We start from the raw sequence: 16,946 nt of genomic DNA, 5'->3' as shown, positions 1-16,946 counted from the left end.
TTTATTTTAGAGAAAGAGCGAGTGCGAGCAGGGGGAGGAGGAGAAGGAGAGAGAGAATCCTTAAGCAGATTCCCCGCTGAGTGCGGAGCCTGATGCAGAGCTTGATCCCAGGACCCTGAGATCATGATCTGAGGGCCGCTTAACCGACTGAGCCACCTAGGCGTCCCTGTAGATAGCTTTGTATTTTTAATTTTGGTGTCTATTAGTTGCTAATATATAGAAGCATTTTATTCTTGTATACTTATCTTGTGTCCTGCAATTTTACTGGATTCACTTACTTGCTCTGAGTTTTTTTGTTAGATTCCTTGGAATTTTCTACAAAGACATGGCATCTGTGAAGTTTTATTTCTTCTTTTTGATCTTTATGCCTTTTGTTTCCTTTTCTTGCATTTTTTGCACTGGCTAGGGTTTCCCAGTATATTTGAATAAATGATAAGAGGGAATATTCTTGTTTAGTTCCCAATCATAAAAGGATTGTCTTTCACAATTAAGTATAATATTAGCTTTAGGCTCTTTCTTTCTTTCTTTCTTTCTTTTTGTTGTTTTGGGGTTTTTGGAGGGGTTGATTCTTTTTTCAAGTTGAGAACATTTCCCTCTATTTTTATTTTTGTGATTTTTTAATTAGGAATGAGTGTTGGATTTTATCAAATGCTTTCTTGCATAAGTTGATATGATCATCTGTTATTTTCCTTCTTTATCTTACTAATATGGTGGATTATGTTGATTGATTATTAAATATTGAGCCAGTTTGCTTCCCTGGAGTAAATCACATTTGGTCATGTTATATAATTCTTTTCCATATTGCTAAATTTTATTTGCTAATACTAAGAATTTTTATATGTTTTCATGAGGAATATTGATCTCTAGTTTTTTTGTCAGTTTGCTTTGTTTTTGTACTGATTTTGTCTGGTTTTGTTATCAGGGCAATTCTAGCTTCCTAAGAGGAATTGGTAAGTGTCCCCTTTCTCAACCAGTTTCTGGAGGAGATTGTGTAGAACTGATATAATTTTTTAAATGTTTGGTAGAATTCTTCGTCTAGACTTGGAGATTTCTTTTTTGAGAGCTTTTATTTTTTATTTTTTTTAAAGATTTTATTTATTTATTTGACAGAGAGACAACGAGAGAGGGAACACAAGCAGGGGGAGTGTGAGAGGGAGAAGCAGGCTTCCCGCGGAGCAGGGAGCCTGATGAGGGGCTCGATCCCAGGACCCTGGGATCATGACCTGAGCCGAAGGCAAATGCTTAACGACGGAGCCACCCTGGCGCCCCGAGAGCTTTTAAATTATGGATTCAATTTCCTAATATTTATGGGGCCATTCAAGTCATCTGTTTTGTATTGGGTCTGTATTTTTTCAAGGAATTGGTCCATTTTGTCTAAGTTGTCAAATTTATGTTTGTAAGTTATTCCTAGTATTACCACTACTCTCATTTCTTTGAGGTTTGTAGTGATATGTGTCTTTTTGGTTTTTTTTTTTTTTTCTCTTTTCATTTCTGATATTGGTAGTTTTGTTTGCTAGGCGTTGTCCATTTTTGGGATCTATTTAAAGAACTAGCTTTTGATTTTATTTTTTTAAAGTATTTTTCTGTTTTCAAATTCATTGGTTTATGTTGTCTATTCCTTCGTTTTGCTTGCTTTGGGTTTAATTTGTTCTTTTTCTAGGTGCTTGAAGTGGAAGCTTAGATGATTGACTTGACTTTTCCTCTTTTCCAGTGTAAGCATTTTAGTGCTCTAAATTTTCTCTGAGTACAGCTTTTGCTGTGTTCCACAAATTTTACTATCTTGTATTTTAATTTGCATTGTAGTTCTGTGTATTTTTAATTTCATTTGAGACTTCTTTTTTGACTCATCTATTATTTAGAAATGTGTCATTTAGTGTCCAGGTGTATGGGGATTTTCCTGCTATCTTAGTTCTAGATTAATTCCATTGTAGTTGGAACATAATCTGTGATTTCATTCTTAAATTTGTTGAGGCTTAATGGCCCGGGATATTTCCTATCTTGGTTTATATTCTGCGGACACTTGAAAAGAATGTGTACCTGCTATTGTGGTTAGAGTGTTTGAGTAAATGTTAATTAGATCCTGTTGGTTGAGGGTGTCATTGAGATCTTTTATATCTTTGCTGATTTTCTAATTGTTCTTTCAGTTGAATGAGGGGTGTTGAAGTCTCCAGCTATAATTATTTTCTCCTTTCTGTTTTATCAGTTTTTGTTTAACAGATTTTGCAGTGCTCTTGTTTGGTGCATAACTGCCAAATGTCTTCTTGGTGGCTTGAATATTATATAATGTGCTTTGTCTCTGGTCATTTTGCTTTGGAGTTTACTTGATTATTATTAATACAGTTACTCTTGCTTTCCTTTGATCAGTGTATAATATATCTTTTTTCATCCTTTTCCTTTCAATCTGTCTCTACTATTACATTTGAAGCAACTTTTTTTTTTTTTTGAAGCATTTCTTATAGAGTGGGTCATTTTTTTTGTTTGTTCTGCTAATCTTTTTTTACTAATTGGTATATTTAGACCATTTACATTTAATAAGATTGGTATGTTAGGGCTTAAGTCTGCTGTTTTCATTTGTTTGGGTTTCTGTTTCTCTATTTTTTTCTCTGCCTTCCTGTAGGTTATTTGAACATTTTTTAGAATTCCATTTTGAGGAGTGCCTGACTGGCTCAGTTGGAAGAGTATGTGACTCTTGATCTTGGGATTTTGGGTTTGAGCCCCACATTGGGTGTAGGGATTACCAAAAAATATATATATAAACTTTAAAAAAATAAAATAAATAAAAGTAAAATCTTAAAAAGAATTGCATTTTGATTTATATGCAATGTTTGCTGGTGTATCTCCTTGTATAGCTTTTCTGGTAATTGCTGGAGTGGGCATTGCATTATATATCATAACATCACAGTCTATGGGTGGTGTCATTTTACCACTTTAAGTGTTAGCATCCTACCTCCCTTTAGTATCCCCATTTGTAATTTAATTGTCATAAATATTTCCTCTATATATATTCAGAAACATATCAGTGTTGTATTTTTTGCTTCAACCACCAAATGTAATTAAGAAAACTCAAAAGGAGAAGGAAAGCCTATGGATTTTACCCATATTTCTGCATACTGTGTTCTTTTTTATTTCTTGATATGTTTCAGAATTCCTTGTTTTATAATTTCTTCCCTTTTTGGAGAATTTTGTTTAGTCTTTTTTTTTTTTTTTTTTATATTTATTCATGAGAGAGAGAGGCAGAGGGAGAAGCAGGCTCCCCGTGGAGCAGGGAGCCCGATGTGGGGCTCAATCCCAGGACCCTGGGATCATGACCCGAGCCGAAGGCAGACGCTTAACTGACTGAGCCCCCCAGGCATCCCGTTTAGTCATTTTTTAAGGATAGGTCTGTTGGTTGCAAGTTTTCCTGAGTTGTACATCATCAGAAAGTGTGTTGATTTCCCCTTCACTCCTGAATGGTATTTTCACTCGTTGTGGGATTCTGGGTTGACAGTTCTTTTTTCCCTACAACTTAAAGATATCGTGCCATGTTCTTTTTGCCTCCATGGTTTCAGGTGAAAAATCTGCTGTTGTTTGAATTATTTTTCTTCTGTAGGTAAGGTGTAATTTTTCTCTAGCTACTTCCAAAACTTAATCTTTAGTTTTTAGAAGTTTAATTGTGATGTGTGTTGGAATGCATTTCTTTAGGTTTATCCTTTTGGGGTTTACTCAACTTCTTGAATCTGTAGGTTACATTTCTTGCCAAATTTGGGAAATTTTTAGACATTATTTTTCAGCTTTGCCCTCTTTCTCTTATCTTTCCAGTACTCTACTGAATAATTTCTAGTGTTCTGTCTTCCATTTCACTGATTCTTGTCTTTTTTCTCTCCATTCTGCTCTTCAGTCAATCCATTTAACTTTTTTATTTCAGTTATTTTTCAGTCAGTTCTAAAATATCTATTTGATTCTTTATATCCTGTTTCTTTATATCCTGTTTCTTGTTGAGACTGTTTCTTTGCTGAAGCTTTCAATTTATTTATTTCAACTATGTTAATAATTGTTGAAGCATTTTTATCATGACTGCCTTTAAAATCTTTGTCAGATAATTCTAACATTTATGTTTTGCCATCGTTTTCATTCAGTTTGAGATCTTCTTGGTTCTTGGTATGATGAGTGATTTTCTTTCTTAAAATTGAAGTTTGAATATTTTTGTATTATGTGATATTAGATCTTTTTTTTTTTTTAAGATTTTATTTGTGAGAGCTCGAGAGCGAGAGAAAGTGCTCTCATAAGAAGGGGAAGCGGCAGGCAGAGGGAGAAGCAGGTTCTCCGCTGAGCAAGGAGTCTGATGTGGGACTCAATCCCAGGACCCTAGGATTATGACCTGAGCTGAAGGCAGATGCTTAACCGGCTGAGCCACCCAGGCGTCCCAGATATTGGATCTTTTTTTTTTTTTTTTTTTAAGATTTTATTTATTTATTTGACAGAGAGATAGAGAGACAGCACAAGTAGGCAGAGTGGCAGGCAGAGGGAGAGGGAGAAGCAGGCTTCCCGCTGAGCAGGGAGCCCGATGCGGGGCTCGATCCCGGGATCCAGGATCATGACCTGAGCCAAAGGCAGTCGCTTAACCAACTGAGCCACCCAGGTGCCCCTATCACAAGCTTTTAAAAGTGAAGGCTACGGGCGCCTGGGTGGCTCAGTTGGTTAAGCGACTGCCTTCGGCTCAGGTCATGATCCTGGAGTCCCTGGATTGAGTCCCGCATCGGGCTCCCTGCTCGGCAGGGAGTCTGCTTCTCCCTCTGACCCTCCCCCCTCTCATGTGCTCTCTCTCATTCTCTCTCTCTCTCAAATAAATAAATCTTTAAAAAAAAATAAAAATAAAAAATAAAAGTGAAGGCTGCAGATAGAATATAGTACTCCCTCTTCCAGACTCTGTGAAGGGGGAGGAACTGAAGTACAGGGAATGTATGTTTTCACCAGTGTAAGAATTCAAGAAGAGCAATCTGGATATGAGCATATGGGTTTTCTAGCAAACTACTGGGATTTCATCCCTACCTGAGCCTTTCTTCCAGCTAACTTGGTGATGATGATGATGTTAAGAAAGGACTATCTTTCTTAAATGTATATTTCCATTTTTCTCTGATAGAAATGACATCAGATGTACCATCACTGGGTCCAGCCATTGCCTCAGGAAACCCTGGGCCTGGGATTCAAGGTGGAGGAGCCATTGTCCACAGGGCTATTAAGCGGCGACCAGGGTGAGTTTGGGTATAGTGTCATGAATGGCTCTCCTATAAGCCAGCCTGATTTAGTTAGTGGCTGAATCCTCTTTGCTATGTCCAGCCCTCTCATTTCAACTGGTTACTAACTACACTGCTGTCAGATACCTCTCTTTAGTCCCTGGATTTTTTTCCTTATACAGAATTGTTGTTTTTATCTATATATATATTTATATAATATATGTATTTTTTATATGCAGCATTTAAAAAAAATATTTTTAATTTTATTTTTTATTAAGATTTTTACTTTAATTACTATATAATTAACATACAGTGTTATATTAGTTTCAGGTGTACAATATAGTGACTCAATAATTCTATATACATCGTTACTCAGGTGCTCATCATGACAAGTGTACTCTTAATCCCTTTCACCTATTTCACCCGTCCCCCCCACCTTCTCTGTGATATACTTTATTTTAAATGAGTACCCTCAAAGTTATTTTTTTTTTTTCCAACAAGAGCATTTCTTATTTGAAGCATACTTCAGGATATATGGTTCTAAAAGATATATGTAAAACATTCCATCCAAGAAAAATAGAATACACATTTTCTTCAAGTACACACAGAAGAATCCCGGTTAAATCACATAAAAAGAAGCATAACAGGGCGCCTGGGTGGCTCAGTTGGTTGAGCGACTGCCTTCAGCTCAAGTCATGATCCTGGAGTCCCGGGATTGAGTCCCACATCGGGCTCCCTGCTCGGTGGGAAGTCTGCTTCTCCCTCTGACCCTCCCCCCCTCATGCTCTCTCTCTCTCTCTCAAATAAATAAATAAAATCTTTAAAAAAAAAAAAAAGCGGGGCACCTGGGTGGCTCAGTTGGTTAGGCGACTGCCTTCGGCTCAGGTCATGATCCTGGAGTCCCGGGATCGAGTCCCGCATCGGGCTCCCTGCTCAGCGGGGAGTCTGCTTCTCCCTCTGACCCTCCTCCCCCTCTCATGTGCTCTCTGTCTCTCTCATTCTCTCTGTCTCAAATAAATAAATAAAATCTTTAAAAAAAAAAAAAAGCATAACAAATATTACAAATTTAAGAAGACTGAAATCATACCAAGTGTATTTTCCAGCCACAATGGTACAGAACTAAAGATCAACAATAAAGCTGGAAAACATGCAATGTAAATATTAAATATTTAATATGTAAAAAACAACACACTACTGCACAAGCAATGGGCCAAATAAATGGCAAATCAAAATATGCCTCAAAACAAAAGAAAACAATATTCTAAAACCTATGGGATGCAGTGAAAACAGATCTTAGAATGAAATTTATGCTATAAATGCCAGTATTAAAAAACTCAAGGTAACATTATAGCACAAGGAACTAGAAAATGAAGACACAGCTGACATTTAGTAGAGGAGGGAAATAAAGAAAAATCAGAGATAAATAAGAGACCATAATAAACAATAACATAACATTGAAAGTAATGACCAGTTTTTACAAAAAAAATAAACAAAATTGGCAATGCTTTAATTACATTAAGGAAAAAAAGGAGACTCAGAAACCAAAATGAGAACCAAAATGGAAGGGAAACAATACAATAGATAACCACAGAAATACATAGTGTGATAACAGATTACTGTAAATAATTATGTTCTAACAAATCCGATAACTTAGGAAAAAAACAATTTCTAAAAATGCACAAGTTACCAAGATTGAATCATGAATCTAAGAAGTAGAAAATCTTATTAAACCAATAACACGAATGAAAGTTGAATTAGGAATCAAAAATTTCCCAGCACAAAAAAACCTAAGGCATATGGTTTCATTAGCGAACGCCACAAAAATTTAAAAAATAATAATGACAATCTTTATCAAAATCTTACAAATAATGGAATAGAGAGATCACATTCACGGTCGTTCCATGAGGCTAGTTAGTACTACCCTGATACCAAAGCAGGACTAAAACAATACAAGAACCTAGAAGTCTACTTCGTCTTTCTTTTGCTACTCTGACTTTCTTTGACATCTATTTGTGTGATGTTTCTCCACCCCCTCACTTTCAATCTGCAGGTGTCTTAAGGTCTAAAATGAGTGTCTTGTAGGCAGCATATAGTTGGGTCTTGTTTTTTTAATCCATTCTGACACCCTGTATCTTTGATTGGAGTGTTTAGTCCATTTTCATTCAAAGTAATCATTGATATGTATTTATAACTATTTTTTTACTTGTTCTGTTGTTGTTTCTGGAGATTTTCTCTGATCCTTTCTTGTCTTTGTCACTTTTGGTCTCTCCTTTGCACTCAGAGTCCACTTTAATATTTCTTGCAGGCCTGGTTTAGTGGTCACGAACTCCTTTAGTTTTTGTTTGGGAAGTATTCTTGGCTGCAGATTTTTCCCATTCAGCACTTTGAATATATCATGCCACTCTCTTCTGGCTTGCCAAGTTTCTGTCGAGAAATCTCCAGTAGCCTTATGGGTTTTCACTTTTAAGTTAGGGACTTCTTTTGTCTTGCTGCTTTTACAATTTTTTTCTTTATTAGTATAGTTTGTGTATTACTCTCATAAGTAAGTAAATCTTTTTTTTTAAGATTTATTTATTTGGAAGAGAGAGGGAGTGCATGCACGTTGGGGTGGGGCAGAGGGAGAAAATCTCCGATGAGCTCAGAGCCTGATTCAGGGCTCCATCCCATGACCCATGGCCTGAACCGAAACCAAGAGTCAGACACCGAAGCAACTGAGCCACGCAGATGCCCCAAGTAAATAAATAATCTTAAAAAAAAAAAAAGGCCTGGGAGAATGGGTAGTATTTTGTCCCATTTTTTTGTTAAATTTCTCTTTTTGCTTTCTTTTTAAAAATTGTGTAGCTAAGGGGCACCTGGATTTCCAGTTTGATTTCATCTCGGGTCATGAGATGGAGCCCTGTGTTGGGGCTCTATACTGGGTCTGGAGCCTGCTTAAGATTCTTGGTTTCCCTCTTTCTCCTCCCCCCACTCACACATGCACGCTAACTTTCTCTCTCTCTCAAAAAGAAAAATTGTGTAGCTACTAGAGCTAGTCTTTAAATTTCACCAGCTAATAATAATGCAAGAGTGATCCTTGAGTTTAGGTGGTAACATGAGTAACATATTAAGACTTGCTATGTCTCCCAAGAGTTTTACACATTTTAACTCATTGAATAAGTAGCTTGCTCAAGGTTCTAAAGCCAGTAAGTGGAAGATGTTTGATACGAAGAACCTTGGGAGGTTAGGTTTAGAGTTCACTCTCTTAAACACAGTGTTATGGTTATGTGTAATAGCAAACAATTAGAAGCATTATAAATATCAAAATCAGGGGATTGATTATAGTATATTTGAAATGGAACAGTACAGAAAAATGTTCACAATATGTTGGGAGGTTATAGTTTATGTAACATACTGCTCTGCCAGAAAGAAATATGTGTAATGTGCATAGCAAAACTGAAAGGATACTCATCAATTTCTGGATGATGAGATAATGGGAGACTTGTCTTTATTTTCAGATTTTCTGAAATGAGTGGGTATTATTGGTAATCAAGAAAATATATTAAAAGAGGTAATACACAGGGGCGCCTGGGTGGCTCAGTCGTTAAGTGTCTGCCTTCGGCTCAGGTCATGATCCCCCAGGGTCCTGGGATCAAGCCCCACATCGGGCTCCGTGCACCGTGGGAAGCCTGCTTCTCCCTCTCCCACTCCCTATGCTTGTGTTCCCTTTCTCACTGTCAAATAAATAAATAAAATCTTAAAAAATAAAAAAGTAATACACATTCTTTTAATTTTAATTTAATTCAATTAATTTTTTTAAATTCAGTTAATTAACATGTATTATTGGTTTCAGAGGTAGAGGACAGTGACTCATCAGTCTCATATAATACCCAGTGTTCATTATATCATATGCCCTCCTTAATGTCCATCACCCAGTTACCCCATCCCCCCACCCCCTTCCCTTGAGCAACCCTCAGTTTGTTTCCTACGTTTAAGAGTCTTTTATGGCTTGTCTCCCTCTCTGATTTCATCTTGTTTTATTTTTTCCTCCCTTCTCCTATGATCCTCTGTTTTGTTTCTTAAGGTTTTGTTTTGTTTTGTTTTGTTTTGTTTTGACAGAGAGATAGCACAAGCAGGGGGAGCAGCAGGCAGAGGCAGAGGGAGAAGCAGGCTTCCTGCCAAGCAGGGAGCCCGACTTGGGGCTTGATCCCAGGACACTGGGATCATGACCTGAGCTGAAGGCAGACGCTTAACCAACTGAGCCACCCAGGCACCCCTGTTTTGTTTCTTAAATTCCACATATCATAGTGAGATCATATGATAATTGTCTTTTCTGATTGACTTACTTCGCTTAGCATAATACCATCTAGTTCCATCCACATCGTTACAAATGGCCAAGATTTCTTTCTTTCTTTTTTTTTGATGGCTGAGTAGTGTTCCATTGTATATATACTACATCTTTATCCATTCATCTGTCAGTGGACATCTGGGCTCTTTCCATAGTTTTGGCTATTGTGGACATTGCTGCTATAAACATTGGGGTGCAGGTGCCCCTTCAGATCACTACGTTTGTATCTTTGCACCCAGTAGTGCAATTGCTGGGTCGTAGGGTATCTCTATTTTCACCTTCTTGAGGAACCTCCATACTGTTTTCCAGAGTGGCTGCACCAGCTTGCATTCCCACCAACAATTTCAGAGGGTTCCCCTTTCTCCACATCCTCGCCAACATCTGTCATTTCCTGACTTGTTAATTTTAGCCATTCTGACTGGTGTGAAGTGGTATCTCATTATGGTTTTGATTTGTATTTCTCTGATGCTGAGTGATGTTGAGCATTTTTTCCATGTGTCTGTTGGCCATTTGTATGTCTTCTTTGAAGAAATGTCTGTTCACGTCTTTTGCCCATTTCTTGATTGGATTATTTGTTTTTTGGGTGTTGAGTTTGATAAGTTCTTTATAGATTTTGGATACTAGCCCTTTATCTGTTATGTCATTTGCAGATAACTTCTCCCATTCTGTCGTTTGTCTTTTGGTTTTATTGACTGTTTCCTTTGCTGTGCAAAAGCTTTTTATTTTGATGAAGTCCCAATAATTCATTTTTGCCTTTGTTTCCCTTGCCTCTGAAGATGTGTGTAGCAAGAAGTTGCTGCAACCAAGGAAACAGAAGTTGCTGCCTGTGTTCTCCTCTAGGATTTTGATGGATTCCTGTCTCACATTTAGGTCTTTTCATCCATTTTGAGTTCATTTTTGTGTATGGTAAAGGAATGGTCCAGTTTCATTCTTCTGCATGTGGCTGTCCAATTTTCCCAGCACCATTTGTTGGAGAGACCTTTTTCTTTTCTTTTCTTTTCTTTTCTTTTCTTTTCTTTTTTTTTTTTAAGATTTATAATTTATTTATTTGACAGAGAGAGAGAGAGCACAAGTAGGCAGAGCGGCAGGCAGAGGGAGAGGGAGAAGCAGGCTCTCCACTGAGCAGGGAGCCCGACCTGGGGCTCAGTCCTAGGACCCTGGGATCATGACCTGAGCCAAAGGCAGCCATTTAACTGACTGAGCCACCCAGGCGCCCCTGAGACTCTCTTTTTTCCATTGGATATTCTTTCCTGCTTTGTCGGAGATCAGTTGACCATAGAGTTGAGGGTCCATTTCTGGGTTCTCTGTTCTATTGATCTATGTGTCTGTTTTTGTGCCAGTACCATACTGTCTTGATAATTACAGCTTTAAGTCCAGAATTGTGATGCCACCAATTTTGGTTTTCTTTTTCAACATTCCTTTGACTATTTGGGGTCTTTTCTGGTTCCATACAAATTTTAGGATTATTTGTTCCAGCTCTGTGAAAAAAGTTGATAGTATTTTGATAGGGATTGCATTGAATGTATAGATTGCTCTAGGTAGCATAGACATGAGTATGGAACATTCTTCCATTTCTTTATGTCTTTCTCAGTTTCTTTCATGAGTGTTCTATAGTTTTCTGAGTACAGATTCTTTGCCTCTTTGGTTAGGTTTATTCCTAGGTATTTTATGGTTTTGTTATAAGTGGGATTGACTCCTTAATTTCTCTTTCTTCCGTCTCATTAGTACACATTATTTTAAATAAAGATTGGAAAATAGAAAGAAGAATACGGGGCGCCTGGGTGGCTCAGTCGTTAAGCGTCTGCCTTAGGCTCAGGTCATGATCCCGGGGTCCTGGGATCGAGCCCCGCATCGGGCTCCCTGCTCAGCGGGAAGCCTGCTTCTCCCTCTCCCACTCCCCCTGCTTGTGTTCCCTCTCTCGCTGTATCTCTCACTGTCAAATAAATAAAATCTTTAAAAAAAGAAAGAAAGAAAGAAAGAAGAATAGCAATAATCCTACTATCTCGTATCAGTTTTTTAGTATAATTTCTTCATTCTTTATATGTAGATCTTTTTAGTAGTTGTAATCTATAATTATATAGTTTTATACAGCCTGGTCTTTTCACCTAACCATATATAACCTTTTTTTCATATTGTTAAATATTTTATAGAAACATGATTTTTAAATTACATAAAGGGATGTATTCAGTTCCTATTTTGGAATATTTAAGTTGTTTTGAAGTTTTTGCTATTACATGTAATGCTCGGTGAACATCTTTGTACATAAATTTTTTCTCTCTTTTGAGTGATTTTTTTTTTTTTTTTAAGGATTTTATTTATTTATTTGACAGAGAGAGAGAGCAAGAGCAGGAACACAAGCAGGGGGAGTGGGAGAGGGAGAAGCAGGCTTCCTGCCGAGTAGGGAGCCGGATGTGGGACTCGATCCCAGGACCCTGGGATCATGACCTGAGCCGAAGGCAGACGCTTAACACTGAGCCACCTAGGCGCCCTTGAGTTATTTTCTTTAGGGCAGATTCATGGAAATGGAGTTATTGGGTAGATTTTGACAAGTAATTAGGGGGCAACAGGGAGGAAGAGGAATGAACACTTTCAGGATTGACACTGTGTACTTCATATGTAATCCATCTAGAGACCCAGAATGTGAGGTTATGAGGCTAGTAGAGATGCCGAGTGATCACTGGGTTAAGGTGGTACATTTTAGTTTAATAGGAGATTGGCCTACCTTGTTACCTATAATCTTCCCTAATCCCCTGAAATAAAAGTCACTGCTGCTTTCACTAAATGACTTATAGCATATTGCTTGTGCTCCTCACATGGCACTTTCCTATTCTCATTTGTTTTATATTTGTATTTGTCTAGGTAGAGGGTCCCTTGAGGGCAAGTCTCTTGTTTTCCTCTCATCTAGCATTGTCTTGAATGTATCATATATTACATATTTATTAGATGTGTGATGTAAAGAAGCATTAATTAATAACCTTCTGAGATCTTAAATTGCTCCCTTACTTATAACATCACTGTTTTGGAATAAGTTTCAGAAATCTAGTAACATACCTTAAACTGTAGAATTGAAAAATGGACCTGACTTATTCATACTAATTTTTTTTTTTTTTTTTCATTTTTGAGTGGATTCCTGTACCTTTGGTAGAGGTTGTACTCTGATACAAAACTTTGGCAAAGGTGGACTGCCAACTTAGGAAAATGTAAGGTAGCAGTGGGCACTCTCTTGATTGCCCAGTTTGGTACAAGAGGGGAAGTTACATATCTTCGTTTGACTTCTGTCCACTTCTTCGTTTCCTTCTTCCATTTGGGTGGGTGTTCAGATAGCTTGTGGGTAGTGAATTTTTAATTTCTTAGTGTTCTGTATTGTCAGTGGGCTTATAATATTTATTGTTGGCTTTACCCAGGTTGGATTTTGATGATGATGGAGAAGGGAACAGTAAATTTTTGAGGTAAGATTTTTACATTTTTTCTCTAGATTTCTGAAATTAAAAATTAGTTCATGATCTTTATTTCTGACTTGTAGTATTTTTGTCCTTAGGCCTAAGGTGAGTGCTGTATCCTAAAACTAAAGTTTCCTGTTGAAAACTATAAAGTTTTCAAGAATTTTGTTAATGATTCCAGAGGAAGGAGCTCAGTGAAGAGAGGGCAGAGAATTTCCAAGACCCTTTGTTACAGTTAGTTGCTGTGTGATTTAAAAACAATAACAATTTTTTATTTCTCAAATGCTGTGGATTGGCTGGATGGTTATTCTGTTTTCTTTGTGGTCTTTTATCCTTAAGGAGGTCAAACTGAATTTCTTTACATGCCGGTGGCTACAATCTGAAAGGCAAGGCCCAGTCTAAGTGCTTATCAAGTCTTTGCTTTGTATTGACATTTGCTGGTGTTCCATTGGCCAAAGTAAATTTTATGTCCCAAGTCCTGAATCAGTGTGTTAGGAGGCTAAGGTGTAATTCTTTGGGGGGTCATTAATATACCTTTCATATTTTCTGATACCTGTTGACTTCTACAGAGCCGGAATTAGAATTTGTATCCTTGAATATTGAATCTTCTGGAGCACTGAAAATGGACTTTTTGCTATATTAATGGGGGAGTTCTTTCAGAGAAGGGAAATACTTATTCCTGCTAAAGACCAAAGCAGTAAGAGTCAAAGAAAGGAAGATAACCTTGACTGCAACTTGCCATTTTTCCTTTCCAAAGTTGAAAATATTACCTAGGTGGGTCTACTTTGTTGAGTAACAAATATTTAATAAATAAAGGAGCCCTGTTAAAAAAAAAAAAAGCCATTATTTTATTATGTGAGTGTCCAGATTTCATTTGTTTCTATTAATTAGATCTTAAAAAGTAATATATTTTTTAAGTTTTTAAACAGTACAAAGTAGTTATGTGTAGTGCAGGTATGTCTTCCTTCCACTTCAGACCCTTTCCCTTAGACAACTACAGTTTCCAGTTTATTGAGTATCCTTCTAGAAATATTCAGTACATATGTAAGTGTGTTTCAATGTATATGTGTGTACATACATTCATAATGTCCTAAGTTTTTGTTTTTGTGTGGAGGATGTCCATATTGTAAAATCCTTGCCATTGTTTATTTTTATAATGCTTAAGTTCCATCGGAGACATCTATTTTTTTTTTTCATTTTAGTAATTTTTATTTAGGCTTATATTTCTCACTACTAACTAGTTGCTGAGCCCTACCAGATATTCTTGAAAATAACTGTAATTTGGCTACCATAAAGAAATAGTTGCAGAATATTGGAGAAAATAATTCTCCAAAAGAGCTCTTGAGACTTAATGAGTATTAATAAATGTGAAGAGGGGAAGATATTTCAATTTTGGGGGAAGGATAGACCCCCCTTTTTTTTTTTTTAAGATTTTATTTATTTATTTGTCAGAGAGAGAGACAGAACAAGCAGGGGGATCGGCAGACAGAGGGAGAAGCAGGCTCCCCGCCGAGCCTGATGTCAGACTCCATCCCAGGACCCTGGGATAAGGACCTGAGCTGAAGGCAGGCACCCAACTAACTGAGCCACCCAGGCATCCCAAGGATAGACTTTTTCTTTTTTTAAAAAAATTATTTATTTATTTATTTATTTGAGAGAGAGAGAAAGAGAAACAGCATGAGAGGGGAGAGGGTCAGAGGGAGAAGCAGGCTCCCTGCTGAGCCGGGAGCCCGATGTGGGACTCGATCCCAGGATTCCAGGATCATGACCTGAGCCGAAGGCAGTCGCTTAACCAACTGAGCCACCCAGGCACCCAAGGATAGACCTTTTCAAACAGTTCTGGGAATTCTTCCAATTGGGAATCTGTTACTATAATGATAGATGCTATTGGTGGAACTGTATTGTGCATATGAATGGCATAGAAGTACCCACTAGTCTTTTTTTTTTTTTTTTAAGATTTTATTTATTTATTTGACAGAGAGAGACAGTGAGAGAGGGAACACAGTAGGGGGAAGTGGGAGAGGGAAAAGCAGGCTCCCCGTCGAGCAGGGAGCCCGATGAGGGGCTCGATCCCAGGACCCTGGGATCATGACCTGAGCCGAAGGCAGTTGCTTAACCGACTGAGCCACCCAGGCGCCCCACCACTAGTCTTATTTATATTTCTCAGTTAGCTCTGGCCCTGAGTCATTGTCTTCATTTCCACAAAACCTAGTAGTCACAAACTATATGCAGATCCAGAAATGTTTATTTGTTCTTTCCCCAACCATAAAAAAAAGACTGTCACAATTCATTTTACCTAGTGGGTCATTATGCCTGAGAGAGGCATCACCAAATTTCTTTATCTTTTTTTTTTTTAAAACAATTGGAATTTTCCACTCTGGTCAGTGTGTGAAAGCCTTACTTGCATTGTATCCCTAAGTCAGCACTAAATCTCCTTGATTGATGCTACTTTTGAAAGTTGTAATTTGGTCTGGGTTGGCTCAGTTGGTAGAGCATACATCTCTTGATTTTGGGGTTGTGAGTTCGAGCCCCACATTGGGCCTAGAGATTACTTACCAAAAAAATGTAATTCAGTAGGCCTGGGGTAGGGCCCAAGGTTCTGTGTTCTGATTCATTTCTGGAATCTGCTTCCAGCCACTGACCATACTTTCAGTAGTAAGGATTTAGAAGACTCATTCTTGAGATTTAAAGTTAATATATAAATTATAGGTCTCTCTTTCCAGTTTAGGTTACGTGTTTTCACTAGAAGTTAGTAGCATCTGATTTAAAGCATATTTTGTGTCCTAGGAACAGACCATTTGTACTTGAGCTGGAATTCAGTTACATCTCCATGTTTGCCCATTCTTCTTCTGTTCTCCGGTTATTTTCAAAAACTGAAAATTCTTGGGGTTGGATTAGTTGAGGATTTACAGCCTGTGAAGGAGCAGTATAAATTTTGGCTCTAATTTAATAACTGGTTTAACTGCAAATTTTGTGACACTTAACCTATCTCCCAAAAGCACTTCTTGTCCAAAGTTAATAGATCTTTGCTATATCCTGTGGCAGTGAGAAGAGGAAAATTTAGATCATCCAGAGAGTAGAGTAGTGTTTTTAAAGTTAGGTTTTCCTCCCTCAGCAAATCCTGTAGTTTCTTTCTTTAGCAGATATGGTTTATTGGCTTATTAAGTAGAAGTTGTTGGGATGAATGGATTGTGTTTCCTTGATCAGAGAGAGGAAGAACATTGTTCATGTCATAATTTAAAACTATCTCTTAAAAATTTCTGTGCATCAAAGAAAACAGTGAAAAGATAACCCATGTAATGGGAGAAAATATTTGCAAATCATGTATCTGATAAGAGGTTAATATATATAATATATGAAGAACTACCATAACTCAATAATTAAAAAAAAACCTGATTAAAAATTGGCAAATGACTTGGAATAGACATTTTTCCAAAGAAGGTATGCAAAAGGCCAACAAGCCTAGGAAAAGATGTTCAACATCACTAATCGTTAGAGAAATGAAAATTCAAACTACAGTGAGATACCACCTCACACCCATGATGAGGACCACCATCAAAGAAACAGAAAATAAATGTTGGGTAAGGATGTGAAAAAGAAGGAACCCTTGTGCACTGTTGGTCGGAATGTAAATGGTAAATTTAACCACTGGAAAACAGTATGGAGATTCCTCAAAAAACTAAAAACAGAATCATCGTATGATTCAGCAGCCCCACTTCTGGTTATAAATATCCAAAATAATTGAAAACAGGGTCTTAGATATTTGCACACTCATGTGCACTGCCCCATTTTCACAATAGCCAAGAGGTGGAATCAACCCAAATATCCATTGGCAGATGAATGCATAAAGAAAATCTGGCATATATGTCCAATGGAATATTGTTCAGCCTTAAAAAGGAAGGAAATCCTGGCATATGCTACAACATGGATGAATGTTGAGGACATTATACTAAGTAAAATAAGTCAGTC

The 16,946-nt window shown here is 37.4% G+C and overlaps 1 protein-coding gene across 7 annotated transcripts in view; it reads left to right on the top strand.

The window, feature by feature from the left end:
• Positions 1 to 16,946, top strand: part of ARNT (aryl hydrocarbon receptor nuclear translocator) — a 73,813-nt gene that overhangs the window by 18,384 nt on the left and 38,483 nt on the right. For 5 of the 7 annotated variants that reach the window (XR_010410743.1, XM_064588489.1, XM_064588486.1 and 2 more), the window contains exons 2-3: positions 5,120 to 5,231; positions 12,942 to 12,986. Coding sequence is in view for 4 of the 7 variants with exons in the window: in XM_064588489.1 (XP_064444559.1) it covers positions 5,120 to 5,231; positions 12,942 to 12,986 (157 nt within the window). In the remaining 3 variants the exon portion in view is untranslated. The remainder of the gene's footprint in view (positions 1 to 5,119; positions 5,232 to 12,941; positions 12,987 to 16,946) is intronic. The other 2 variants (XM_064588488.1, XM_064588487.1) reach the window with 1 other exon arrangement.

Source organism: Mirounga angustirostris, unplaced genomic scaffold, assembly GCF_029215605.1.
Source record: "Mirounga angustirostris isolate CCGP_5_RB_7025 unplaced genomic scaffold, mMirAng1.0.hap1 SCAF_4, whole genome shotgun sequence".
NCBI lineage: Eukaryota > Metazoa > Chordata > Mammalia > Carnivora > Phocidae > Mirounga > Mirounga angustirostris.
Note: the sequence above shows the minus strand (reverse complement) of the source record. Positions and strands in the feature narration are given on the sequence as shown.